Source organism: Aspergillus pseudotamarii (genome assembly GCF_009193445.1).
Source record: "Aspergillus pseudotamarii strain CBS 117625 unplaced genomic scaffold BDV38scaffold_28, whole genome shotgun sequence".
In the NCBI taxonomy this organism is placed as follows: Eukaryota; Fungi; Ascomycota; class Eurotiomycetes; order Eurotiales; family Aspergillaceae; genus Aspergillus; species Aspergillus pseudotamarii.
In genome coordinates, this window is record NW_022475042.1 from 387593 (window position 1) to 414320 (window position 26728).

At 46.8% G+C, this 26728-nt stretch overlaps 9 protein-coding genes across 9 annotated transcripts; 4 read left to right on the forward strand and 5 right to left on the reverse strand.

The window, feature by feature from the left end:
- The first annotated feature begins 1240 nt into the window (after positions 1-1240).
- BDV38DRAFT_247177 (alpha/beta hydrolase) lies at positions 1241-2441 on the forward strand. Its single transcript, XM_032054630.1, has one exon. It carries the CDS (start codon positions 1437-1439, stop codon positions 2349-2351), a length of 915 nt encoding a protein of 304 aa, XP_031913431.1. The 5' UTR covers positions 1241-1436; the 3' UTR covers positions 2352-2441.
- Positions 2442-2823: 382 nt separating this feature from the next.
- On the forward strand, positions 2824-3304 carry BDV38DRAFT_247178 (uncharacterized protein). The gene has a single exon (XM_032054631.1). It carries the CDS (start codon positions 2870-2872, stop codon positions 3047-3049), a length of 180 nt encoding a protein of 59 aa, XP_031913432.1. The 5' UTR covers positions 2824-2869; the 3' UTR covers positions 3050-3304.
- Positions 3305-6183: 2879 nt separating this feature from the next.
- On the reverse strand, positions 6184-6840 carry BDV38DRAFT_247180 (thioredoxin family protein). The gene is made up of 2 exons (XM_032054632.1): positions 6676-6840; positions 6184-6600 (listed from the first exon to the last, which is right to left on the reverse strand). The coding sequence occupies exons 1-2, from the start codon at positions 6702-6704 to the stop codon at positions 6303-6305; spliced, it is 327 nt and encodes a 108-aa protein (XP_031913433.1). The 5' UTR covers positions 6705-6840; the 3' UTR covers positions 6184-6302.
- Positions 6841-7342: 502 nt separating this feature from the next.
- Positions 7343-8490, reverse strand: BDV38DRAFT_271473 (uncharacterized protein; the record flags this gene model as incomplete). Its single annotated transcript, XM_032057322.1, has 4 exons — positions 7343-7421; positions 7460-7599; positions 7631-7947; positions 8301-8490. 4 exons carry the CDS (start codon positions 8488-8490, stop codon positions 7343-7345), a joined length of 726 nt encoding a protein of 241 aa, XP_031913434.1.
- A 2784-nt stretch (positions 8491-11274) lies between these two features.
- Positions 11275-13498, forward strand: BDV38DRAFT_271474 (fungal specific transcription factor domain-containing protein; the record flags this gene model as incomplete). The annotated part of the gene is made up of 8 exons (XM_032057323.1): positions 11275-11317; positions 11385-11460; positions 11516-11708; positions 11760-11824; positions 11883-12306; positions 12342-12636; positions 12701-13210; positions 13290-13498. 8 exons carry the CDS (start codon positions 11275-11277, stop codon positions 13496-13498), a joined length of 1815 nt encoding a protein of 604 aa, XP_031913435.1.
- A 1160-nt stretch (positions 13499-14658) lies between these two features.
- BDV38DRAFT_247187 (putative D-arabinitol dehydrogenase ArbD) lies at positions 14659-16943 on the reverse strand. Its single transcript, XM_032054633.1, has 4 exons — positions 15959-16943; positions 15827-15896; positions 15341-15766; positions 14659-15281 (listed from the first exon to the last, which is right to left on the reverse strand). The coding sequence occupies exons 1-4, from the start codon at positions 16410-16412 to the stop codon at positions 15101-15103; spliced, it is 1131 nt and encodes a 376-aa protein (XP_031913436.1). The 5' UTR covers positions 16413-16943; the 3' UTR covers positions 14659-15100.
- Positions 16944-20133: 3190 nt separating this feature from the next.
- On the reverse strand, positions 20134-23311 carry BDV38DRAFT_247196 (acetyl/propionyl/methylcrotonyl-CoA carboxylase subunit alpha). Its single transcript, XM_032054635.1, has 5 exons — positions 23055-23311; positions 22796-22994; positions 22647-22744; positions 20968-22591; positions 20134-20615 (listed from the first exon to the last, which is right to left on the reverse strand). Exons 1-5 carry the CDS (start codon positions 23207-23209, stop codon positions 20556-20558), a joined length of 2136 nt encoding a protein of 711 aa, XP_031913437.1. The 5' UTR covers positions 23210-23311; the 3' UTR covers positions 20134-20555.
- Positions 23312-23707: 396 nt separating this feature from the next.
- Positions 23708-24986, forward strand: BDV38DRAFT_89121 (uncharacterized protein). Its single transcript, XM_032064095.1, has 2 exons — positions 23708-23865; positions 23936-24986. Exons 1-2 carry the CDS (start codon positions 23788-23790, stop codon positions 24908-24910), a joined length of 1053 nt encoding a protein of 350 aa, XP_031913438.1. The 5' UTR covers positions 23708-23787; the 3' UTR covers positions 24911-24986.
- BDV38DRAFT_89125 (isovaleryl-CoA dehydrogenase) lies at positions 24987-26728 on the reverse strand. Its single transcript, XM_032064096.1, has 6 exons — positions 26500-26728; positions 26354-26441; positions 26196-26290; positions 25888-26123; positions 25549-25826; positions 24987-25474 (listed from the first exon to the last, which is right to left on the reverse strand). The coding sequence occupies exons 1-6, from the start codon at positions 26681-26683 to the stop codon at positions 25063-25065; spliced, it is 1293 nt and encodes a 430-aa protein (XP_031913439.1). The 5' UTR covers positions 26684-26728; the 3' UTR covers positions 24987-25062.

Below are 26728 nucleotides of genomic sequence, written 5' to 3' on the forward strand. Positions count from 1 at the left end.
TGGCGACAGATCAGAACCAGCACGCTTGCGAAAAACTGTAAGGCAGCCTAGAATAGCCTTCCAAAGGATGGCGTGGATATAAATGGTCAAATATCAGGCCAGGTTTTACCAGACCCGCATGAAGTGTAGTTTGCTGTATTTAGGTATGTGCGTTCAGGCAACCATCCATATGGAGGCTGCATCTATAGTAGAAATGCCAACAAGCTTCAGGGTATCACCATATCAGATTGTAGTACAGAGTACAATCCTATCATATATCTCACCGTGGCGCACAACACACGGTTCACTTATTCCCATCCTTTCTCAATAGTTGGGCAATAGTTAGATGATCCACTTTGACCTGTCATGGTGGCGATCCATCTCTCAACTTCCGATCACTGGTGTGACCAATATATGGGCGTCGACTCGGAGAAGATTTCCGATGGCCTCAAAACGAACAAAATCTTAACGGGGTTAGATCATCTGGGTGTCATAGCTCCATAATTACTCAGTCGTTCTCCTGATCAACCTCTTCTCCCAATACTTCCGAGCAACCCAGGCTCCTTCGGTTTATGTCCAGCAGGATCCATGTATACTCTCTCTACAGCATTATGGTCTTATCTACCATTACGGATGCTCTTTTATTCTTCTTTGCTATATTTTCAATGTTCATCCCTTTCGTACTATTGGAGAAGGTGGCCGTTCAAGGTATATGTCGCAGGGATACCGAGGTCAAGATCATGTACTTCTGTAGTTTCCGGAGACAGCGAGTTCAAGGCGACCTGGGCACCAAGGTTCTTCACGCCACCAGTGACGAGAGTAACTTTGCCAGTGAGAAACATTTTAAACTCAGCTTCTGTTGAGAATATTATTCTTGAATATTGCACAAAAAAAAGTGTAGATTGGGAGTCAGTTGGGGCTTATACTTGACATATTTTGACCAAGGCTTAAGACCGGGTATTCAAATAATAATAATTATCGGAGTATCCGGTAGTGGAGTTGAATCCGATCTAACTTTTAATTAGGTTTTATATGTAGTATCTACATTCGGACTAGCGCGGAACATATCCATACGATGTAATAACTCTTTGAGGATAAGAAGAGGTTAGCTCTAGCGAACTCCTAATTTATGATCCATCGATTGCGTCATCACGTGAGATCATCTGATTTTTATTACGATATAATCTACCAACAACTTCGTGTCTGCTCAAGCACGCTGCACACTAGTAAACTGGATGACATGGATTTAAGACCAATGTACGGGGAATAGCCCTGGGTGCCCCGCCAGAAACTTACAGTGAGTATCGTTTATTCCGGAGTTAAGTTGTAATCACCGCTGCGGATCAACCTCTTCATACTACTTAAGACGGAACCAATTGCCCATCTATCGTGACTTGCCATTGGTTTCACTGCCGGCAATTTGTCAAGAATTATATATCGCACTTCTAATTTTCACGATGCCTTCACATGTTACATTCAAGAGTGGTGTCTGGCGCGTGACCGCCAACCTCTACCGTCCAACTCCCAAAGCTTCTTTGAACAGAAAGAAGGCTGCTATTGTCGTCGGCCATCCGTTTGGAAGTGTCAAGGAGCAGACATCGGGGCTCTATGCTGAGCGTTTGAGTAAAGAAGGCTTTGTGACTCTTGCATTCGACGCTGCTCACTATGGCGAGAGTGAAGGAGAGCCCCGCTACCTGGAAGATCCGTACCAACGCGTGGAAGATTTCAAAGCGGCTGTGACATTTCTCACCACCCTAGACGATGTCGACCCCGAGAGGATTGGTGTCCTTGGCATTTGTGCTGCCGGTGCCTATGTATCCTTCGCAGCGTCAACAGACGTCCGCATGAAGGCTGTTGCGGCAGTTAGCTCTCTGGAGATGGGCCGCTTCTTCCGCGATGGTTTGGGTAACACTCAGTCCACGGATCAACTCCGTCAGGGCCTTGCTCACGCAGCCAAGCAGCGCAATACGGAGGGTGCAGGAGGTGAACTGGAAGTCGCCCCGATTGCGCCAACCTCTCTGGATGAGAACGCCCCGCAACTGTATCGGGAGGGCTATGACTATTACCGGACAGCCCGGGCCAAGCATCCGCGAGCTACAAGCGTGTTTGTCACCCGAAGCTTGGAACTTTGCGCATCATACGACTCTTACGCCTTCATCCACCTTATCTCCCCTCGGCCGCTCCTTCTCATTGCTGGCACCAAGGCCGATACGATGTATTACAGCGAGGAGGCGTATCTCAAGGCGGCTGAACCGAAGCAGCTAGTCCGTGTTGAGGGTGCTACTCACATGGATCTCTACGATAATGAACAGTACCTCCCTGGTGTCATTGAGAAGCTGGTGGATTTCATGGACAAACATCTGTGTGATTAGCTTGACAGCGTACAAATTGATAAAAACTTGATTACATATGCACCCTGGAATAATTTGGTCATGATTGTCACATTTCGTCTGGTCATTTGTATCTATTGTTTTTCCCCAGACCTCAGGTCCCCTTGATAGATAACTTTGGCAGAAGGGTATTTCCGCTTCGCCTCAGCTTCCAACTTATTCACCTCTAATTTGCTCCCAGACAAGTAATAGTAGAAGGCCGACAAAACGGCCTCTCCATCACCCCCGAAGACAAACTCATGGGTTTCGTCAGCGGAGCCCCCATCCTCGCCACCGGCATGTGGTTATTCTCCTGGACGGTCCCACCCAAAGTCCTCAACGTGCATTGGATCGTCTCCATGATCGGTCTTGTCTGCGTTTACTATTCCAACTGTGAATTCACTACCGTTCTCACTGGCTATCTGGCCGATAACTACCTCAGTTATGCGGCCAGTGGGTTGGCCGCACAGTCCTTCCTCCGTGCGCTGCTCACTGCTGCCTCGCCGCTCTTTGCCCCCGCGATGTTTAACGGGTTGGGGAATAATGTGGCGGTGTCAGTTTTGGCGGCTGTGGCGACGGTGTTATATGCTGTCCCGCCGTTGTTAAAGCGGTATAGGGCTGAACTTAGGGCTAGGAGTAAGTTTGCTCATCATAGTTTGGATTCGTATCAGTTGACTACCGTTGATGAGGATGGGTATTGATTTCCTTTTGGTGGATAAACCATTTCAGAACGGACTAGCTTTACGGGTATGGTTTATATTGTTTTAAAACTATTGATTCAGTATTTAATGATTCTATACACGCGCATGTTCATATTCTTGAACCCGGCGTATATGAAACTTGGACCAGAAAGGACTAAAAAGGGTACAGATGGATACTCTCGCTTCTTCCTAAGATAATGTATTTAATTTACACGTAAAGACTCTATAATCAATAGAACTCGCGTTATCAAAGCATTCAAGGATAAGAGGTCTAATAAGTGGTTTGTTCTTAATACTGATGGTAGGTTCACTACTAAAGATACTTCGTAGATATTAAGATTATTATCTAAGGTGCTCCTCCTTTCTCTAGAGGCCCCCTGTCCAATATAGAGAGGATGCCTCCCTCTACGAAAGAGGACTAATATTCCAGTTATTTATAATAAGCTTATTCTTATAGACAGATCTATGGTATAGATAATAGCTGATAACGCGGGTGGGGGTATTAAACCAAAGATCCAAAGGATTGGTGACTTAACAAAAGCTCGTCCTATCCAATATCTTTGTCTTGCTGCTGGCTATATTATCAGTGCCTAGGGAATATATCGATTAAATATTAGATTCGCACCTCTTATTTGTTCAAGTCAAGCTATACCAGAGCAGTGCTTCTGCAAGGTTCTCGCAAACTGCGACATGCTCGCGGTGAAAACGGCAGATTGTGCTTTGGATTTTGTCGATGGTTGTATTAGAACACCTACCAGGCCGGGATTAGGAATCACATTTCGGTTGGATGTGCTGAGGGTGCCGGTTGTGAGCCACTTTGGTGGAAAGTTTCCACATTTGTCTGTGTTCAGTACATGCATTTTCAACCCCTTGTTTGCATTGGTCCTCTCGAATAGGAGTTTATAGAATTTCAAGACTTGATGCATCAACCTTCTCAATGTAAATAATATAGTATGGGAGTTGTAGATGTGCTACTACCCAGATTTCAAAACCCCAATCTTAGATTCATACTGTTAGATACGATATCAGGGATGTGGAAAATTGACATAAGTTGTTGCATAGAAATTGAAGCAAAACTCAAACCTGGCAGCCGTGACGTTTGAAAGATCCAGCCCCGGGTTATGTTGAGGTAGCATTTGGATGGTCCAGTTGGTGAACGGACCAACCTTTGAATATGTCTCGTCAGTTGCCGAGCCTATATCCCCGTCTACTGTGTCGTGGTCTGGGTAATGGGGATTCTTCATGTTATACTTGAACCTGACGGGAAGAGGGGCGTGTGATCCCTTTTCAGGATTGTCTCGGTTCCCTGGTGTTTGAGTGTAATATCGAGATATCCAGTAGATGTCTTTGCACCATCCAGAAACACACGGACCTTTAGTAGACGAATGTCGATCATTCCATCAAAAGGGTTGGGAGCTCCTGTGGGTTGAACAACTGGGATCGGAACCGCGCGTACAACTCCATCTTCCTCCCCCACAAGCTTAATAGACCGGACATAGCGATCAGGGATAGTGTATGGAAGTTTCTTCTGTGTCTGACTGTCGTGGCCCATACTTTCCTCGTACGAATTGTATTGGGTGGAGAGTTTGATGTACACATTTTCCAACGTCGAGGCATTGAACTGAGAAAACTTGGAGCCCTCCATTGCCTTACCGATGTAGTTTTCTTTTTCGAGAGCAACGAACTGATATGCCAGTTGCATCATGTGCAGCCAGTTCTGTGTAGTATGGATGCTGTCAGTATAGAGCTTCTTCATGAATACTGTCACGGTTGGATGATCTGCACCCAATTCGTCATACTGCTGGTGACTGATGTCGATCTGCTCAACGGCGAGCGAGTCAAGTTTGGTTTGACATTTGATCAGCAAAAGCACGGCTGTTGTATACTCCAATTTCGCTGTATTGCGTTGTTGGACAATCTCTAAGATAACCAATTAAATGTTTACATCAATAGATGATCAAGACTCACCGATGTAATTATCGAAACTTTTTCTGATTTCCTTTACCATATCATCCCCAAGAATATTGTGGAATTCCCTTAGGAGCTTCTCTGTTTCTGCTGCAGCGACACATAGTTTGGTTGCCCCTGGGTCATCAAAGTTGACGCCGCTATCCTTGAGAACTTTGAACCCGTCGCCAAGTCCGTCGATCGTTCCACTTGCATCCCTGACTTCTATGGAAGAAAATGGAAGGGATGTCAATGATTTATATGATGTAGAAGATCCCCCTCCATTTCCGATCGATGCTTGAACCCCACATCGCCTAGACTGTTGCCCGATGGGTGAAACCTACTGAGATAAAAGTGTTGATCTCTGTGGAGTGGTTCGCTTGCAGATTCTGAGTAGAACCATCCAGACCACTGTCTTTAGTACAAAGGGGTGGACCTACCATATTACGTGCCACAGTATACAGCTAGGCAAGATTCGTAAAAAGGAAATGATATACCCACTACCATAGGATTGCACGGATCTGTGCAGCTGAACAGACAACCCTGGTCGAATCACTCGGCTTGAAATCTCCCCCAAGATATCGAAATAAACTCAGCTCCCGACGATTCAACGGAATATGTCTGCCCCTCTCTCAGCTGACCTTACTCAGTCAGAAAATAGGTTCTATTGAGATATTCTTTGAGCAGATTGTACATTTTAATATTTATATAGATTTTAAGATCGGTGTAGATATAGATCTAGTGTCGGACAATTTCTACTAATACGTTCAACGAGATTGTAGTCAATTTAAACACAAGTACATGTTCAAACGGGGGATGATCAGTGCAGAGTTTTAAATTCTTCTATAAACAAAAGTCCTCGAAGAAAGCAGAATACCAGATTCACCGCATCTTTCCTACTTACTTTATGAGATGATATATTTAATTTACACTCCTGATTTTAAATTTCAACCACATATATCCCTCAGGTTAGAAAGTTACTCGCGCACCAAGCTTTCTTTTGCATGGATAATACACATTCAACATTCACACCTAGTACCATCACAACTCCAACAGCTTAAATAAACTATATAGTGAGTCATTCAAATCATTTTACTCCGTTATCTTGACAACAACATGAAAGAGAGATCCAGTGCACTCTACAGTTAGAACCAGAGCTGCACTTATAGTGATAACAATCCCAAACGGCAAAGCCCACGAGGGTGATCTAGACATATGACCAGGAACCAACAATCTCATGTAGTTTTCTCTAATATTCCTTGCCTAACCACTAGATGGGGTAAATTTCTAATCACGGCCCGAAAATTCATGCATGCCTCTCAACAAGCTTGGCCAAGTCACCGGGGTTAGCGCCCACGAGTTCGTCGATCTTATTTCCATTTTTAAAAGCCATGAAGGTTGGCATGGCTCTGATTCCAACTTCCTGAGCTATATCCTCCTGTTGATCGACATCAACCTTGACAAACTTAATTGAACTGAATTTTGGTTCAGAGGCCAGCTTTTCAAAGACTGGGCTTATCGCTCGGCAAGGACCACACCATGTGGCCCAAAAGTCAATTATGACAACTTCGCCGGAATTGATAAGATTGTGGAACTCGTCAAGGCTAGTGAAGCACAGAAAATTGTTAGTTATATGCAAATAGAGACCGGAATATACAATCTGATATTATAAAATATACCTATTGAGAGGAGAAACAGTTCCAGACATGATGTGTTTTTTTTTGGCAAGGATCTGATTCTGGGAGGAAGGTAGCGTTAAGGAAGGGCAGTTGGAGTTATAATCACGGAGTCGATAGGTGTGATTATGAGAAAGAAAGACAGAACACTGTGAAAGGGGATCGATGGTTTATCTCGTGAAGACCCCTCCATGTCAGAACCGATCTTTTTCAACCCCACCTCGCTTGGACCGTCACCTTTGCCGATATGTGGATCGTACTGGCATGAACCTTGTACATCGAAGTAGACACTTTTGTCGAATCACCGGCTTCGAAATCTCCACTAATACATCCGGATAAACTTTAGCTCCCCACTAGTTATTCAACGTAAGTACGTAAGTCTGCCCCTCGCTCTCTCAGCCGTGCAGATCTTCATACCTCACTTACCCAGAAATAAATTATGTGGAGATGTTCATTGAGCAAGTCAGACTTTTCAACATTTGTGTAGATTCAAGATCTGTATAGATATGGATCCAGTGTCAGACGACTTCTACTGACAAGGTCAACGGTATTCTTGTCAATTTAATATAAGTATGTATTTAAATAGAACCTTACTCCTACAAAGGTCTTTAATCTACACATTGTTCTAGAAAAATTCCTCAAAAGAAACCAGAATACCAGAATACCAGAATCACCGCTTCACAAACCCACTCTCCATCTCCAACCAAGTCCCAAAATCCTTCATATCAGGATGAACCTCCTTCAAAGCCCTCACATCAGCCCCATACCCTTCTTCATAAAACCAAACATATATCCCATGGCCATAAACAACGAACAAACCGGCCGAAACGCTATGGACAGTGATTCTCTCCGCGTCTGCATGAAAACCCGTTCCATTTCCTCAAAGCTCAGCTCGTCCCCCGCCAACGATACACCGCGCCCCTTATACTGGTCCGGGTTAAGGAAGGCTGGCCGCCACCATCTGAAGCTTCTTCCCCTTCAGCGCCATCTTGAAACAGGTCGCGAAGACCTTTCCGAAGAAGTCAGGTGTCAGATTCTCGTAGAACGCTGTGGGTCGTAAGATTGTCCACTCCATGGAGGTATTCTTGCTGCGGTCGACGAGGTGGTGCTCGATGTTGTGCTTTTTGATAAAGTGGGGGATTTTGGTAGGATTAGTGTAAGAGTGGTCTTCGCCGCCACGGTCGACAGAGCAATAAACGAAGAACTTGACGTTTTGTTTGAGAGCTTCGTCGATGAGTGATTTGCCTTGGGTTTCTTCGGCGTTGTTTCCGATTGCTGCCTTTGGGGGGTTAGTGATGTGGGTGTGAGTGTGGGTTTTGGAGGAGGGCAAGGGGGACTGCTAACCTGGACTCTCGAAGGGCGCGTTGCGAGAGATGAGGCTTTTGATGGGTGAACATCCTTATTTACCGGTTGCACCGGTAATTAAAACCGCTGCCATGATGGAAATAATGTGATAAATGAAGAAAGTATGATGTCTACCTTCATTCTCACAGCCTGTAGGAAGAAGGTTAAAGAGATTGAGGCATACAGGGTTACGGGGAGACGGTGGTCTTCGTCGTCTACTTCGCCGCCGTCACCAATATGAGTCCCGAACAGTGCGCCGAGGAGCTAAGTCAAGATCACTTCACACTCCTCCAGTAATGCCGGTTCGCAACGCAGCAAGCCCTGGCGCGAGCAGGCTTTCTTCAAACACGAAGCCAGACCGTGCTCCAAGCGACCGTACTCTTCCTTACCTGTCTGCGCCGACCTGGAGACGCGGAGTTCTTCTAGACTATGATCGCGGCGGTTTACCGGCTCACATAGGAGCTGGGATTGCATCACGACGGAACCCACTTTGACCTCACTCCCTTCGAGATTGAACTGCATCGCCGATTATGGTGGTCTATCTTTCTGCTGGACAGTCAATCGTCCGAGCTTCATGCCATCGGCACACGAATCTCTGAGTCTTGTTACGATACCAAACTGCCCCTGAACATCAATGGCTCAGATCTATCTCCGGAGTCAACTATACCATCCGAAGAACCTATCGAATTCACAGAAATGACCTTTTGCCTGATTCGCTGCGAAATGACCGTCCTCTACCGTCGCTCCTTTCTCAATGCGCATCCTATGCCCAACAAAAGCGAAAGCCATGCCGCACACCTCCTAGACGAGCGTCTCCGCCAGCTCGAATTTACCAACTCGGATCCCCATCTATTTGTCAGTGTGGCCGAGTGGTTAAGGCGCTAGACTTGAACTATAGCGTATAGTTTTCATACATTACTATATAGCGGAGTATATCTAGTACATTCGTGTTCGTAGTCAAAACCTGCTGCTGACGACATGTATCCAGCCGACACTAGTCGCTGGATGTAGATCACGGTTGACCCAGCCGACATTGTCATTCGTTTCCTGTCCTTCAACTGGGCTTTTGACTCCTTGTCAAATAGTTGTTATTTCATATTTGCGAGAATTTAGCTTTGACGAAGTTCAAATAGTACTTGTCTTCAAAGGTTACTACTATTCTTCACTAACAATATACCAACCTGGCCCTCAGAAAGAGAGGATAGTCTCCCTGGGCGACTTCTTTCCGATCACTCATGGCTCTCGGCCGCAGCGAGGGGTTATTTAAGCACCATTCGCACAAGAAGCAACTACTACCATTAGCAATCAAAACAGTTCTTTGTCATTTCACCCCACATTGTACCAAGGCGTGTCGAACTGGTGCTTAAATCCAGACTGCACAGAGCGACCCCTTTTCATCATGTCATAGAAGGCCGAATGTAAGAGTGCCTGAGGCCCATCAAAAGTTCGTGCCTGGTGCATTCGAGCCATTCAACCATGCTAAAGGCGAATGCATAGTAACCTCCTGAATGACGATAGCGTCCTGGAAGGTTCTGACCATCCCCATGTCCAATCGTCATTTCTTTACAATGTCCTGGGTCAGGTAGCTTTGTAGCAGCACATTTGGGGACACCAACTGTCCCGTATTGCTATTGACTACCTCTGTATATTGCAGAGTTCAGAAATGTAGACTCGGATGGGGAATATTATTAGGACGATCTTGGTCAAGTCAGTGATGCTATGATCTACAGCCGTGATAGTATCCCGTCTTGATGATCATTGTCTTAACTTGCAAGATGTTCAACTTGTAACAACATGCCTGGAGTGACTTCGGACATAAGACTTTGTCCAATGATTATGGTATCCTAATGTGCTTGGTCTCTTATACGCATCGTTCTTTCCAGGTGACAAGGTAACTAGACCTTGAGGCCGTACGAGAGGAGTTCCAGACGTGGCACGCATGAGAGCTCGGACAGACAGAGAGTCACCGCATCAAAGATGTTGAAGACGACAAACTACCATCTGACCACTTGATTGTCTGTCATCAGAAAGACTTTTCGGCTAAGGCGGTCGGTGTGTTCAGAGCAGAAGGACATTCCCGAGTGGACTCAAGAGTCTACCTGGTAATTGCTTTGGGGCTTCATGAGTCGAATGGATCTAGCGTAAATGAAATAATAGAAACGGAGCTCCGGGGTCAGTTTGGCGTCGTTCTCGATGCTATCAGGGGAAGAATTGACATAGAGCAGTAGAACAAATTCCACTTTACCCATGTCTACGACAAGTGCGATTATGATTCCAGAAAATCTCTACAGCATAGTGAGATGTGCTAGTGCTGACGGATCATAGTTGTTCGGGATACATCTTTCACTCTCAAGAAATAAGAAGGCGAGGCTAGCAAGGAGGGTGAGGAGGGTTTCACGTTTAAAATCAACTTCCATCTTACCAGTCACTAATTTGGTAGGAACTTCTGGAAAGACCTTCGAGATGGAAGTAGAGGAAGTCATTCATAAGGGAGAGCCCGTCTGAAAGCAAATCACATTGGGGTTTCAAGTCAACAATTTGTTCTGTTTCTTGCACAGCAAGGTTTCTGTATACTGAAGAGGCTATGATTCAAGTAGTTTCTGGGAAGAGCGTGTAGTATCAACATTAATATTCGACATCTTAAGGTCTTATTTTCACACTTCCATTTCACAAAATTCCATTTGCTGATTAAGGCTCACCTGAGATCATGAATTCGGCTGTATTCTAGCCCTGTATCATATCGTAGAGCATTGCGTCTATGAGGAAGGTCTTCTTGAGATCCTCCGAGGGAGCTGGAAGATCACGCGGAACCGAGGAACCGAGGGATTCGGAGTTGCTTAGTAGAGAAAAAGCAGTTTATTATCATTAGAATCCCTCAAAGTCCGTAAGACAATCGAAAACCAGTAAGACCTTTTTTTCTTTCGCGCAAATCAGTCTAGGAAGCCTATTTTGGAGAGGTGAGATATACCTGGAGATGTAAACATGCTTCGCGCTGTTTCGGAAGACCGCCACCGGGATAACTTGTAATCTGCGGGGTTTGGGGGTGGAATGATTGCCTACCCATGCGCGAATCCGATAACATTCACCCAAGAATCTTCGGAACAACTCCGGGTATAGTATTCAAAGACATGGAAAAAACACTCTCTCCTACGAAGAAACATCGGGGCGGTACAAGGAAAGCTTGCAACGAGTGCAAACAGCAAAAAGTAAGCGAACGTCCTTCCGTCCAAAGCATCCTGCCTCTGCCCAACCGTGCAAATGGAGTTATGCAAGTTATGCACTTGGGACGCCCATTCGGCTCGTTTGACTAAACTATGGTGGATTTGATATACGGTAGCTTCGTTGTGATATCGTCCAGACCCCCGCAGACGCCTGCTCGCGTTGCAAAGGGCTCCAGATTGAATGCAAGGTTGAACCTTCTTTCACGCGTATCTCGAAAAGAAGGTATCTCCTACATCGAATTAACATGTCATCTTCTCTTGGATGCTAATCCTGTTAGACGAAATGCTGAAATGGAGCGCGAAATTGCTGGCCTCCGCCGACGGCTGGCCACTACTACCAACCATAATGGCCACGTTGTCGAGGCTAACGTCAGTGGTGTGGTGTCCCAGCCTTTAGGGAGCGCGATCTGGGACTCATCAGCTGCAACGCTGAATCAAGGGAAAACCTTGCCTGCCAGTCTCGAGACACAGGTCTTACCTACTCCCTTAATTATGTATCGAGATAGATCTGACCTGTTTCAGGATGATATGTGGAGACTGGAAGACGTTGCCCTGTCAAAGCCAAGAGTGGCACGACTATTTGAGCAGTAGGTCCCTGCATCTTTCTGTCTTGGATGAGATATTCAATCTCTAATGATCGAGTAGGTTTTTCAAATATTACCATCCATTTCTTCCACTTTTAGACCCTCAAAAACCACCAGAGCATTATCTCTGCCGATGTCCTTTGCAAGCATGGACGATCATTTGCGTCGCTAGCCGACGGGCTCCAGCAGAGCCAGGCCTCCTCGGTGCACTCACCGGTCCGTTCACCAGACTCTTATGGTCGACTATCACCGGCGTGCCACAGGATTACGCCATTGTAAAGGCCCTCTGCCTTCTGTGCACCTGGCCCCTTCCTACCACTAGTCAGAGAAAGGATGCTACCTTTATGCTCTGCGGGTTGATGGTGCAGATTTCTATGCAGTTGGGGTTACATCGTCCCGTCCAGGCAGAAGAGTTTACAACATTTCGAATAGGTCACAGTGAAGCTGTGAAGGATCGGCTGCAGACATGGGTCGTCTGTAATATTGTCGCCCAAAAGTGAGAGCCCCCTCTATACTATAGACGAATCACAAGTTCATGGAGGTCAACAGTATTGCCACCGGATATGGACAACCTCCCGGGACGATATATGACTGGGCGCTTGAGCCAGCATCACTCCAGGATGCCGGTTATTATCCTCCAGAGGACCTGCGAACTCGTCTCTCTATTGAAAAATTCTGCGATCGAATCACCAAGTCGCTCTATAACAGCCGACCGGACGCGGCAGAGTTTATTGGACCGGAGAGACTCCTCATAGTACAGCTTTTGGAGAACGAGCTGAGGGATATGGAACTAAGCTTTGGCAGAAATATCTCTCGTACGATGCCTCTGAGCTTACTGCCTTTAGCCTTCATCAGACTAACCGTGTTCTTGTCGGGCAGATATTAATATGATTCACCTCCGAGCCGCAGAGCTCCATTTACGATACTTTATATTCTTAGGCGCAAACCCAAGAACTAATGACATTACGAAGCTTTTTATTGCAACCACCTCATTCCTCAGCCAAGTATTGGACCTCGAAACATCTCCAGGCCAACTGATCAGCTACACAACAAATTACATCCTGCAGATGATTATCTCAGCAGCATTCGGTCTAATGAAACTACTCAAAAGTTCTTTCCGGCATCACATCGACTTCGAATACGGGAAGATATTATTCAACGGAGCAATATCCGCCCTAAGAAGAATCAGCGTCATGGACCACGATCGACCTGTTCGACTCGCAGATGTGCTAGCACAGATGTGGAATGCAGGCGATGCCGAGCAATCCACCGAAGAAGATAACTTACAGCTTAAAGTCCGCTGTCGGATGAGTATGAGCCATGTCTACGACACTGTTTGGCGCTGGCGACACCGATTCCGACCCAGAAAGGACCCTTCGGATACTCAAAGCATGTTCCCCTAACATCCCCACTTTTGCTTGCTACTTTCGTCTTCCCCTTGTATATTTCCGGCTAACCTCAGTAATAGCTACTACTGTCAATCCGACTGAATCCACGACGGCTATGATCCCCCAACAATTCGACGGATCACTAGAGACTTCTGCGATGATCTGTCCGCCAAATCTGGGCCAGGGCAGTGCTTTTTTCAACGAGGCCGGGTTCGCAGAAATCTTTGATTCCCTCAACTGGGTGTTTGATGAGTTCCCTGGTCCTTTCGTTGCTCCTCAGATAATGTAACTACTATGTCTGAGAGGCGACCGTCCCGTCTCTGTATGAACCCCAACCCTACGGTCATATTCAACATAGATACAACGTCTCCTATGACGGATACTTGGGTTGTCTAATCCTTTAATCTACCCTTTTCATAGTCAATATCCTTTCTGTGTCTTGTATTGAAGAAGAATTACATTATGTAAAGCGAAGACTTCCCCTGCATACAGTGTTATAAGCATGTAGCACAGTCTATAGCTCCTTAGTTCATCTAGACGTACATTCGTTCTCATCAATAGTATTATATCAATGCTATAATATAAGCACATCACAAACTCCAACCGATCACATAAACCAAGTCCTGAACAATCCATACCCTAAATAACACCCATGCAAACTTACACCATCTCCACACGAAAAGCCCCGACTCTGAAGTAAAAACCCACTTTTGTCCAGAGTCTAGACACATAGTGTGACTGTACACAGCATATCCGAACGGGGATAACGAGCCGAGGAAGCTATCAACTCTTAAGTAATTAAGTAACTATCTATCCTTCCTTGGCTAGCTAGTTAGTGGCGTCGGTTCGATTGCCCAGTTTACCAGTACTAAACCATAAAGTGAGTAAAAGCGCTTAGACTAAGTTGAATTAAGTTTACTTTTCTCTGTTTCGCTTAATGTCCTGGAGGTACTTTTTTACTCGGAATATTTGCTCGCGGCTGGTTTGCCTTGGATGTACTTCTTCTTGTACTCTGTAAATCAGGCAGAATAGGGTTTTCTAGCGCGGGGGTGTCTGGTTATCTATACCTAACCTTTGGTGTGTTTTGTTGATTGATTTATCTAACTATTGAACTTATCTGTCTGTCTATCTGTCAGGAGCAATCTTATCTCGACCAAGAAATTCTCATGTCGAAGGGATAACGCGCTTAAAGCGGATGTCCCAGAGTTGACCTGTAATGATTGATAAGCTGAAAAAGGAATTCTGACCGACTCAGCTCTGACTGTATCGTAGTCATCTTTGATCGTGTGGGGGGTGTATTTACTGTGTACGATTGCGAGTGCTCGGCTCGTTAACCAAGTCTTGAGTTGTTTTGTGGAGTCGATCCACTACGATTTAATGCCGTCATGGAGGGTTGATCTTGAATCCGCAATGATGGAGACCAACAGCTGCCCCGGTCTGATGTCACAATTAAGCAATTAAGAATCATTCAATTCTGATCATTGTCGTCGCTCCATAGTTCAACGATGAAAATAAACACAATGACCCCATGCTTCTGGAAAAATAAAAAATAAAAAAAACAAGTCTATCATGCAAAACCAAAGTCCGACCGCGATTTTGGGTACTCCCTAGTAAAAAATACAACCTTTCCCGCTTTTTGGAACAAAACACATTCTCCGGAAAACAACACGCTTCTTCAGAACAAAAAATAATCGTCGTAATGCAGCCCGATGGGTCGTTACAGACCACATCAAGAGAGAATGGAAGCAAGCAAAGCCCGAGTTACCACCCAGAATCAAGCAAACCGGTCTATACCGAATCCGAAGAAAAAAAAGAAAAAGTCCCGTACATCATGCCCATATTAGATAAATAAAATCAGAAGAAAACAAAAATACAACCCTTCCCGGGGTATTTAGGTGAGGGTGTAGCCACCGTCAACGCGGATATCGGCACCGGTCATGTACTTAGAGGCGTCACTGAGCAGGAAGGTAACGGGGCCCATCAGGTCCTCGGGAGTACCCATCTTGCCGGTGGGGATGAGAGAGATCCACTTGTCCCGCAATTCGGGGTTCTCATCCAAAATCTTGCGGGTCCTGCAGCGAAACACAGTTAGTCACGGTTCGAACGCCCCTCACGACGGAATTTCACATACAGAGCAGTAAGCATGTATCCAGGGCTGATGCAGTTCACACGGATGTCGTGGCCGGCCCATTCGACGGCGAAGGAGGCGGCAAGTTGACGCACAGCGGCCTTGGCGGCGTTGTACGGAGCCTGAGGCTGGGGCACGTTGACGATGGCACCAGACATGCTACCAATCATGACAATGCTGCCCGGAACCTTGCGCTCCATGAGGTGCTTGGCAACCCCGGTCGCAAAAAGGTATGTTCCATCAACGTTAACGCCCCAAAGCTTTTGCAGACGGTCATGAGGGTAGGAGATGGCATCGAAGTTTTCGGTGAATCCGGCGGAGGTGACCAGGTTGTCAATCTTGCCGTGCTTGGAGATAATATCGGAAAGAGCATCGTTGACGGAGTTAGGGTCGGAAACATCAGCATAGTGGGCGGTGACGTTAGGCATTCTTGATTCGAACAATTAGCGTTTGGAATTACCAATTAGGGTGATCAATGAGATAACTCACTGTTCCAAGCCGGGGTTCTCCTTCCTGAACTGCTCAACCAATTTCTGGGCTTGCTCCTCAGCTTCCGCCTCTGCAAAAGCCAGTTAGTAAAGCTAATGAAAGCCCCTTGGTCCACAAAAGCTTAGAACGTACTGTTGAGATCGACAATTGCAAGGTCCGATCCCGATGCAACGATCGCCTGAGCCATGACCAAACCGAGACCACGGGCACCTCCGGTAACCAGGGTGACCTTGTTCTCTAGGGAAAATTGAGCCAGGGTACGCTTGAAGTGCATTCCTCCGCGGCCCTGAACGATAGGACTGCGAGGCATGTTCTCATCATCGGGGTATTCGATCTGCAAACTCTCGTCGACACGGGCAAAACGCCCCTCCGTGTCCAAGGCACCCTCAGGGGCTTTGTTGGTGGCGGCCAAGATGGGGTCCTTTGCTGCCTTCGACTTCTCATCATTTGCACGGGGAGCTGTCGATGAGAGACCTCGGAAGAAAGTATTGGCCACCGCTGGCCGTGATGCTGCTGTTACCGCGGCAGGGCGTGTGTTAATGCTGAGAGCCTTGACGGCTTGACGAGCGGCTGGTGACTTGAACATTGCGTATGTGTAATGAGAGGTCGCTAAGAATATAGCTATGTACTCAGGGAAAAAGAGGAGTTAAGAGGCGCTCGATCTGGGGAAGAAAGGGTATGAATGTAGGGATAAATAGATATATAGAAAAGACGAAGACGGTCCACAAGGTTGATGGGAAGCTGGAGTATATGTAGTCCCCCCCCTAAAACAAGGATATAAACAATGGTGGGAGAAAAATCTGATGGGTTGTTCGCCTCTTTTACGGTAAAGGGGAAATCCGAGGAGTATCAATCAAGGATTGGAGAAAATGTGTATAGGTGTCCACAAGCGGAGAAGGATTGGGAAACACAATTAAATCAAATAAAAAATAAAATTCTAAAACATCGATAATCGAAAGAGAAAAACAAAAATTAAAATCAAAATAAAAAAAACCTAGAATGGACAAAGGAGCTGGGGAATGTGAGGCACAGAGCAATTGCGGTGACCGACCGCCCAAGGGGACCAGCAAGTTGGACCACCATGACTGCAAGCGTGGCCAAATTGACTGGTTCTCAGGGTGGAATGGCTGGGGGGAAAAGTATCCACTATCCCCAGGGGACTGGGGAAAATTCCACGTATTTTTTTGGATGGCCCTTTCAACATTTCTTTTTTAATTTTTTCGTTTTCCCCATCCATTCTTGTTCTCAATTTGATAGTCAGAATCAAGTGATGTCAGGCGGTGATGGAGGCCTGGGGGGCCAGGCCCCAACCGCCATGCAGCGATCTGGCCAGGATCGACTTAGTGAGTGGATCGGCGGCGCTCTTCTTTGCCTCCCGCCGACTTCCGCGTGACTCCAACACGCCTCCAGAAGTTTCACCGGCTTCTTGACGATCCCAATCCTGGTATCCCGCTCGTAAGTAACCTTCCAAGGGTTGTTGGAGTCAATCTGATGTTATTTTATGACCTTTTTTTTAATTGTTATTTTTATTTCATATTATCATTAGTTTCCACTTTTTTTTTATGGTCAGTTTTACTCATTGTTTCTTTTTCTTATGCTCAGTGATTTATTTCTATTCGTATTACTATCGATAACCAATTTAGATCATGAATAATCATACGAGGACATACGAACGAAGCGCAATGGCCTCCCCTTCGAACTCTTAACACTCATACCTCAATTGCAAACCCAACTCGACTAGTGGAGCAAGCTATGTATCCGAGCATGCAATAAAAGAATGCAAGACTGCAATAATCCTGAACTCAGAAATTCAATTCCATTCCATCTGATCTATATCAAAACCCAAGCTACGTACAACAGTTCATCAGCAACACACAGATCAGGTAATCATTGGCTACGTCAATCTCAGCCCCGTTCTTAAAATACAAAGGATAAAGGCAAAGACGAAATCTCTTATCGTCACACGCCAACGCCATCATTAAACTTGCCGTCCATGTCAACACCCTGCGCATCATGCATGCAACAGTCCAGACTGCACGTACTTTGTCATCAACCTAGAAGATTGCTTATTCAAATCCAAATCTCACCATGTAAATTAATTAGGCAGATCTTCATAGCCACTTCATCCTTCCCCAAGTTTTATATTCGCCACACCGTAGATATCCATTGGCGTACTTAGTACTTTTGTCCGAGTTAGCCGCCCTGGGTCTGAACTACTAAAACACAGCCCTACTTACCTATAGTACGTAAAACTCGGGTCGGGGCAATTTTAGTGTAGTTCCTGAACCACTGCTTCCCTGGCTCCACTTGGCTCATTTTTCTCGAAGGAATCTAGAGAGCCAACCACACTTTTTTTTGACCACACACCCTGTGCGCTAATCTATGGATGTGGTGAGAGTGGGGTTGTCATTATGGACTAAGGATCCTCCGTATACTCTGGTAATAACGAATTACTACAATCAATATAGCATTCCTATTTGGTATAGTGTATGTCTGCTACTTTAGCACCGCCGTGTCCATCCGAGAAGCTATCCCTCAGGTAGTTCATGAGTTCAGTCCCCCAAATCATAGTCATTGCATAAGTGTTATATACCGAATCCTTGAGGTTGATAAGACCACAAGATGTTGCATGCCACGTAAAACAAAAGCCGACATGTCATCTTGAGAGAATCTACAAGTTTTACATACCCCTTCAGGTATATGTATGAGACAGATCCCACCACCTATAGCATCTCAAACAAAATCAACCTGCCGCGTCGGTTCTTGCATATCAGGCCAAGAGGGTAGACTTAGATGATCTCTACTTTTCATCAAGTATTGACATTTGGGGCCTTTGATCTAGTCGAATAGCTTCAGCTACTGTTCTGCAGGCGAAACCTCGCGTAGCTCGGGCACCATTACCATGACCAACCCTATGATTCCATATTCGATATACGGCTTCAAGAACCACTTCCCGAGCGAGGCTATCGTTTCAGGAGTAGCATAGATCTGATAGCGTGGGGCAGAATGCATAGCGGTAAGACCAATTTATTTAGTATTTTCGCCCTCCAGTCAGGCACGCCAACAATCGGGCACCAGGCAATGATGAAACTCACCAAGCGAACGTGGATCGTAAACCATTGCAGTTGTGGTAATGAACATCTCTTTGACACGATTGAATTAGGCTTACATCAATAATCTTGCCGGGCATAGACGTTACTATGAAGATTTAAAACCATACAATGCTAAATTTGTCGAACTCTTTGGCCTTGTTCACCTTGCGGCTCTTTGCGATTCCTGTTCAATCGTTCCAAGCCCTTATAAACCTACTCCTAAATGATTCTCGTTATAAGCTTTCATTTGCCTTTTTTTTTTTTTTTTTTTTTTGCGTATAGCCAACCAAAGCTGAACAAGCTCGCCCAATCCCTGCTGGTCTAGTAAGCTATCGACAAAGTCAAAGACGATGGACATTGCTTGGCTCTACTTTCAAGTAATTGCATTTCTAACTGGAGGTCCAAGGGCAGCGCCATATTCCTTATCTGGGGAGGCCCGAATTTTTGTGGTTTATGTCTGGCCTGTGCTGCTACGCCATTCTTTTACAGCTTTGGGCTTCATACTTGACAAAACCCATCCACTTCGCTTCGGACAGCTTTTCCCCTAGAGCTTCTTTCACCACATTCCCTCATACTATCTTGTTCAATTTTTACATCACGACAATCCATGTGCAAGTGGCAATTGTGCCTTTAAGATAACCTTCAGCGTGTCGGAATGAGTTCCCAAATCGATATTATTACTTTGCAACTGCATACTGTACATTGCTAATGGTAGTATGCGCCCTTTAGAGCCTTGAAACACCGGATATATATTTTATATCTGTCAGGGGTTTTAGGATTATCTGGTAGAGAAAGCATCCCATAGTGAAAATATAATATGGCAGTGGAAGATAGTCCTTTTATCCTTTTTCCTAAGCCCAGGATGTATATGCAACAGCTCAGCGAACTACTTAGTAGTAGGGCAAAGTAAATAGTGTTCTTGGAGACCTAAGGCAGCGACTTCCCGGATGGAAAAGCCACAGTTTCCAACCCAAAGACCACGCACAAGTTGTTATCCCACGGATGGATTCCTGGCCCGAGTGGTGGGGTTCCGGTTCTGCTCTTCTATGGATGGAAGCTGCTACTAGCTAGTTCCTTGGGTCCAACCCTGTCAAAATGTATCCCAGAGATTGTTGTCGTCGTTGTTTTGCTCCACACTGATATTGCGGGTCTGACAACCTTTCTATTTTTTATTTATTTATTTATATTTAATTTTTTCATTTTTTTGTTTTGTTCTTGGCCTTTGCCTAGTCTCTTCATTGTTCCATTCTCACGGTGCTGCAAACTACGAATCTAAACTTCTCGGCTGTGCGACACAAAATACTAGATCCATTGATTTAGACTACCGAAGTCATGTGCCATTGTCCGCATGACAGCGCCTGAATTCTAATTGTACAGCACCATTGCGATAACACCGCTCATCGAAAATTCTGCTACTACCGCGGGAGAGGGAAATTGGAGCTGTCTCCATAGGGATGTGTTTTAACATTTCCTTGATATCCACCGGTATCCATCGGGGGAAGAGGGCCGGTCTCCGTACCAGACCCCAGAGTACCGACGGCCTTAACTCTCTTCTCCCCTGGAGTGAAAGGATCCCCTGGCCATATTTTCTTCTTACCTTCTTGTTTATACACGACTGTACATCTGCCGAACTCTCCCTAATTTTCACCACTCTCTTCAGCAAATTCAACCAGGGGTGTGCCACTTTTACATTGGTCCTGCAAGGTACACACGTTAGCCAGTCCGTTCGCATTGATTGGGGTGGGTGGAGATTTTCGAAGCCTGGCGGAAAGGTCGTGGAAGCTTGATAACCGGTCCGTGCATGAAACCCGGCCTTCCCCCACAGAAGTGAAGGAAGTTGCCCGACCGTTCCAGCCAAACCCCAGACCCCGTCCACCGAGTCGGCCAAAAATCTAAAAGAGAGAAAAGGAGTGGGGAAAACGGGAAAGCATGCCCACACCGGGCCGAATCCGTGGTCTCGATACAAATAGTCACACCAATAGCTCCAAACATTGAGAAATAGCCGGGCAATGTTAATGTTCGTGCAGGGGGATGGTCCGCGTGACTTACTCCTTTCTGATGTACCACTTTTGAAATGGTTCCCTTTTGCGGGCTGCGGATGACCGTTTCCATTTTCATACTCTCAATAACCACCAATGGCTGGTCTTTTTCCACCACGTCGCCTGCCTGAACTTCCACACGCAACACTTTGCACGGCATTGGGGCCAGAACGCTGTTGGTTACATCCTTCATTCCCAGTGCTTTGTCCATCCACTTGGCCCGTGGTATCGTCAAACGATACTGCGTTCCTTTCTGGAAAGCAATAACGGAGTCGCCATCACGGATTACAGTGGTGTCCAATCGTGTGTGAGGGAAGAAAGAGGTCACGATATGCGACCCGGGGTTGTTGTGGCTGACCACCTGCTCAAAGGTGCGCCCGCCAACTTCGACATTGAATGTATTGTCATCTGTTTGTTGAACACGAACATCAAACTTGGTGCCATCCTTAGCTCCAGGCGTCAAATCCGCAAAGGTGATCTGCCGTGATTGATAGCTGGGGCTGAATCCGACAGCAGAGCCTTCGAAATTTGCCTGCTGCCGAGCGACCGGGGCAGAGTCGTGGTGCAGACAAGCCAATGCGGCCTGTGCGAGCACTTCCGGTTCGATAGCCTCGCGAGTAAACAGTTCTTCGCGATGCTTTTCAATGTATCCAGTTTCCACCTCCCCGGCGACAAAATCAGGGCTCTTGCAGACCGTCTTCAGGAACTCGATGTTGGTAATTGGCCCCGCAACTTCGTACTCTTCTAACGCAGACGCAAGCTTGCGGAGGGCCTCCTGCCGCGTATTGCCTCTCACAATCAATTTGGCAATCATTGGATCGTAATGAGCTGAAACTTCATCGCCGGCGACGAAGCCTGCGTCTATTCTGATGTCTTCTGAGGGGGTAGGAGTGCGAACGTGTAGCAGTGTGCCGGAATCAGGTATGAACCCCTGATCGGGATTTTCTGCATAGATTCTCGCCTCGATGGCATGTCCACGGCTCGCCATGTAAGATTCTACTTCATCTTGGGTCAATGGAAGCTTAGCGCCTTCGGCCACCTTGAGTTGCCAGTAGACCAGATCCTGGCCAGTGACCATCTCAGTCACCGGATGCTCAACCTGAAGTCTGGTGTTCATCTCCATGAAGAAGAACTCTCCGGTATCATTATCAAAGATGAATTCGACGGTACCGGCACCTTCATAGCCTACGGCCTCAGCAGCCGCCCGTGCCTTTGCCCAGAGATCTTTCCTCGTAGCATCAGGCAAGTGAGGAGCGGGTGACTCCTCCAGAATTTTCTGATGCCGTCTTTGTATACTACAGTCTCTTTCTCCCAAAGCCACACTATTCCCATGCTTGTCTGCGAACACCTGGACTTCAATGTGGCGTGGAGTAGTGATATATTTCTCCACCAACACATGGTCATCTCCGAACGAGTTCATGGCTTCTGACTTTGCAGATTGCAGTTGAGCCTGGAACTCAGACTTGCTATGAGCGATACGCATTCCCTTTCCACCACCTCCTTTAATTGCCTTAATGAGCACAGGATATTTGATCTTATCCGCTTCGGCTTCGAGGAAGCTGGGATCTTGATTCTGACCGTGATAACCAGGAACGCAAGGCACACCTGCCGCCGTCATGATCTTCTTAGATTGGCTTCAAAGGCTGTCAGTAAGATGTATGGAACAGCTAGGCCGAGTAATTGGCTTACCTCTTATCCCCCATGTCCTCGATGGCCTTCCATGGAGGTCCAATGAAGACCAACCCGGCTTCCGTGCATTTTCGCGCAAATTCCGAATTCTCACTCAACTAAAGACAGGTTAGCACATTGGTATACATTGTCTCTCCAGAAAAGCATACAAAACCATAGCCTGGGTGTATCCCTTGACAGCCCTCCCGCTTCGCAATCTCAATGATACGGTCTCCGTCGAGGTAAGCCGAAACGGATCCTAGATTGAACGCGAACGGGGAACTCAATGCATGCTGAGCCCGGCTATCGGGATCTGTGTATAACGTAGTTACGCGGATACCATGTTGAGCCGCGGTACGTCCGACTCGTCTAAGGTGAAGGCATAGTTAGTACTATGACAACAGCGCACGGCACAGTTTCCAAGCATACAAAGCAATTTCTCCTCTATTTGCGATGAGAATCGAATCCAATGAATTCTGTGTTTTGGGGGTACTCGAAGACACTGTGGATGCAGCTCTTCTCGCTTTCTGAGCGGCCGTCGGCCTCAGACGGGAAGCAGTGCGGAGAAGGGACGAGAGTGGCATTGTAAAGAGCCGCTGCTAATTAAGATCACAAAATTGAGTCAACACCACAGAGTATATAGGAGGGTAGCAGCATATTCTGCGTAAGATCACACAGCTTTGAAAGAACAAACAGGAAGAGCTCTCGGGGAAAAATTAGAAGACAGGCAGCTTAAGTTGCATGGAAGTACTACTGTTCCCCCAGACGGACCCCTTGAGCCGACGCAAAGCGAAGCTGCGGGGAAACACCTGGCACGTGATGCTATCTGAGATCCACTTCGTCTGCAGCGCAGTTAATCCTTTTTTTCATCGCCGGAAAGACGCGATCAGCGAACTCCTCCGACGTCACCGGTCCATTTGTCCTGGTGGCTTGCAACGTATCCATCTGATTCGGTCTTACGGTCGCTCTGGGATTTGTCCGATGTTTTTCTCGATACGCTGACTCATCTCTTTGCTTGGATGCGACTCTGCCGGTCTTTGTGTCTCTGCTTTCCCTTTTAGTGATACCCATTAGACTTGGCAATTTCCCACCATTTCTGTTCTCAATCTTGTATACGCCTTAGAACCTATATTTGACGGTCTTTCGCTTTACTATACCCAAGATGTCTGATGACGAAGACTACTATGATGAATACGACGAAGATATCTTCTGGATTGAGGAACCAGACCCCGAGATCGCTGTCAGTCTCAAACACCACATCAAGGGCACCATACGGTCGCAGACAAAGAACTAACGCATTGCTCATGTAGGATGACCTGGCCGCAACCGCAGTCTATGACGCTATCTTCTTCGAGGACCCCTCGCTCGAGGTAGAGGAATATTTCAGCGACTGGGACGACCAATCCGACGATTACTACGACGAAGACCCAACCGCCGTACGGCGCCAGCGAGCAATGGGTCTCTGGCCAAACAAATACAATATCAAAGAGCTCAACGACATTATCGCCGCAAAAAAGAAACTTTCAGTTCAAAATGGACCCATATCCAAGACAACCCTCCCCGAGACAGACATCGCATCGTTCCAGGGCACGGTATGGAAAACGCCCCACGATGACAGTCCACCCCGCAAACTCTACGAACCCGGCGACGGAGAGAAGGTGGCCCTACTGAAGAATTGGCGCGAGGTATTCCGGTCGTCTCATCCTGCGATTGGACGGGTGCGGATGCGAAAAGTCGGCTCTGATATGGCACCTCCTCGGGTGCCGTTGGTCACTAAGAGGGCCGATACCAGTTCCGATGATACGTCTACTGCGTCGTCGTTGGAGAGCCTTCGCGAGACTGATGTTGGGTCTGATGGTTTCTCGAAAACTACAACTCCGGCTGAGTCATCGGTCTCTCCGCCGTTGACGGTGCATTCGCATAGGGTGATCAAGTCAGCTTCTGATTTGCCAGTTAATTCTAAGATGCTTGAGCATGAATTTCCTATCGAGGCGCCTGAAACGTACGATGGCTCAATGGGAATGGAACTGGAGTCATCTGATCGGCAATCTGTAACAATGCAAGAGCAGGAGTCTAGCCCAAAGAACCCTAATTCTGTAACCGCGCCGTCCGCCAGGACAAGGAAACGGAAAGCGTCCGATGCACTAGACCAACCAGACACAGACAAAAATCAAACCACCACCAGATCGAAGAGAATCGCATCGAAGAAAGTAGGTGAAGCCGCAGACCCTCCAGCGGCGTCAGGTCCTACACGGCGGTCCACCAGAAATAAAGCCAAGAAATAGACCGAAATGGCCATGAAGAGATGAAATCATTTTTGTGTATTTATTTCAACACTCTGCTCTTGGGCGGCTAAATATAACAAATGCCAGCTATATATGACATGATAGAACGAACGCAACTAAAACAGGAACGTATCTGGTTTTTCAGAGAGAATCTATGCATATTCTTTATTAAATGCCCGTCCAATGACCATCCGCCTGATTTCGCTGGTCCCAGCACCGATCTCGTACAGCTTCGCATCGCGAAGCAACCGTCCCGCGGGGATCTCATTGATGTACCCGTTGCCACCCATCAGCTGGATCGCATCAAGTGCACACTCCGTCGCCCGTTCCGCCGCATACAGGATAGCACCCGCACAGTCCTGTGTCCGGATGCTCACCTCCGACAGGGACGCGGAGTTATCAATGTGCCGTGCCGTGGAGTACGTGTAGGCGCGCGATGCCTGAAGCTTTGTATACATATCAGCCAGCTTACCTTGGATCAACTGGTTATGGGCGATGGGTGTTCCGAATTGTTTGCGGACATGAGTATAAGGAAGGACGAGATCAAGGGCGGCTTGCATGATACTAGATATCGTTCATCACCATAAGTTCTGGTGTTCTCGCTTGTAAATATATAGTGTCTTAGTTATAGAACTTACCCCAGGGGACCAGCGCTGAGGACTAGACGTTCCAGGTCGAGACCTTCCATGAGAACCTTGACACCGCGGTTTACTTCGCCGAGGACGTTCTCCTTGGGGACGAACACATCTTCGAAGATAAGCTCTCCGGTGTTTGAGCCGCGCATTCCAAGCTTGTCGAGTTTCCGTGCGCAGGAGAATCCATCGAATGTCTTTTCGACAACGAATGCCGTGATTCCCTTGGAGCCCTTCTCGGGCTCTGTTTTGGCGTAAACAACAATGAAATCAGCGTCAGGGCCCTGATAAAATAAAGTTTAGCCTCTTTAACATGTCCGTCTGAAAATAGCCTACGCAACTCACATTCGTAATCCACATTTTGGTCCCGTTCAGCACGTAGCCACCATCAACCTCCTTAGCCGTCGTCTTCATACTGACCACATCCGAGCCTGCAGAATGTTCCGACATAGCCAGAGCACCAACCTTGTCACCAGACAGGAGTCCCGGCAAAAATCGCTCCTTCTGTTCTGGCGACCCATTCAAAGAGAGCTGGTTGACGCAAAGCTGGGAATGCGCAGCGTACGACAAGGCAATACTTCCTATAACATGCCCCAATTAGAATACGAACCAAGTCCATATCTAGTAATGTGGTAACAGGAAGAATGTAATACCTGATGCACGACTAAGCTCTTCCATAACTATACAGTGCGCCTGGTAACCCATTCCGAGGCCGCCATAATCCTCATTGGCAGTGATGCCCAGGAATCTAATAATAGAATTAGAGTCTCCTGTAATAAATAATGATCCAGCAGTATGATTTTATAATTACCCAGCATCACCAAGTTTCTTCCACATCTCTGCCGGGAATTCATTCTGAGCGTCGGTGTTTGCGGCTACTTCCTCGGTAATCTCACGCCCTTGATTGAGCTTAGGGTCAGATGGCGGAACACAGAACGTCTCTGGAGAAATACTGACTGGTAAATTCCTGCACACGTTCCCGTAGCTCCAGTAGCTCATCCTCAGTGGGCGGCACAAAGCCCTTGGGGTGTTTTGATGCGAACGTCCGTGATGCGGGGATCTGTATGAGGGGTTTCCTGATTGACCCCAGGGACCTGGAGGTACTGCGGAAGAGGAATGGAAGACGGGATGCGGCAGCCATTGTGAGAAAAGGGTATCTCTGCAGGGTAAATTTTACACTGAGGGA

Excerpts from the sequence above, each read along its gene's own strand:
- BDV38DRAFT_247177 (XM_032054630.1), top strand. The coding sequence starts at position 1,437 with ATGCCTTCACATGTTACATTCAAGAGTGGTGTCTGGCGCGTGACCGCC.
- BDV38DRAFT_247180 (XM_032054632.1), bottom strand. The coding sequence starts at position 6,704 with ATGTCTGGAACTGTTTCTCCTCTCAATAG. Across the intron at positions 6,601-6,675 it reads ACTGTTTCTCCTCTCAATAG|CCTTGACGAGTTCCACAATC; the intron begins GTATATTTTATA and ends GTGCTTCACTAG.
- BDV38DRAFT_247187 (XM_032054633.1), bottom strand. The coding sequence starts at position 16,412 with ATGTTCAAGTCACCAGCCGCTCGTCAAGCCGTCAAGGCTCTCAGCATT. Across the intron at positions 15,897-15,958 it reads TGCAATTGTCGATCTCAACA|AGGCGGAAGCTGAGGAGCAA; the intron begins GTACGTTCTAAG and ends TGGCTTTTGCAG. Across the intron at positions 15,767-15,826 it reads GAGAACCCCGGCTTGGAACA|AATGCCTAACGTCACCGCCC; the intron begins GTGAGTTATCTC and ends GTTCGAATCAAG.
- BDV38DRAFT_247196 (XM_032054635.1), bottom strand. The coding sequence starts at position 23,209 with ATGCCACTCTCGTCCCTTCTCCGCACTGCTTCCCGTCTGAGGCCGACG. Across the intron at positions 22,592-22,646 it reads GAGGACATGGGGGATAAGAG|CCAATCTAAGAAGATCATGA; the intron begins GTAAGCCAATTA and ends CAGCCTTTGAAG. Across the intron at positions 20,616-20,967 it reads AAGTGGTACATCAGAAAGGA|GACCAATGTAAAAGTGGCAC; the intron begins GTAAGTCACGCG and ends TGTACCTTGCAG.
- BDV38DRAFT_89121 (XM_032064095.1), top strand. The coding sequence starts at position 23,788 with ATGTCTGATGACGAAGACTACTATGATGAATACGACGAAGATATCTTC. Across the intron at positions 23,866-23,935 it reads AACCAGACCCCGAGATCGCT|GATGACCTGGCCGCAACCGC; the intron begins GTCAGTCTCAAA and ends TTGCTCATGTAG.
- BDV38DRAFT_247178 (XM_032054631.1), top strand. The coding sequence starts at position 2,870 with ATGTTTAACGGGTTGGGGAATAATGTGGCGGTGTCAGTTTTGGCGGCT.
- BDV38DRAFT_89125 (XM_032064096.1), bottom strand. The coding sequence starts at position 26,683 with ATGGCTGCCGCATCCCGTCTTCCATTCCTCTTCCGCAGTACCTCCAGG. Across the intron at positions 26,291-26,353 it reads AAGAAACTTGGTGATGCTGG|ATTCCTGGGCATCACTGCCA; the intron begins GTAATTATAAAA and ends TTCTATTATTAG. Across the intron at positions 26,124-26,195 it reads AGAGCTTAGTCGTGCATCAG|GAAGTATTGCCTTGTCGTAC; the intron begins GTATTACATTCT and ends GGCATGTTATAG.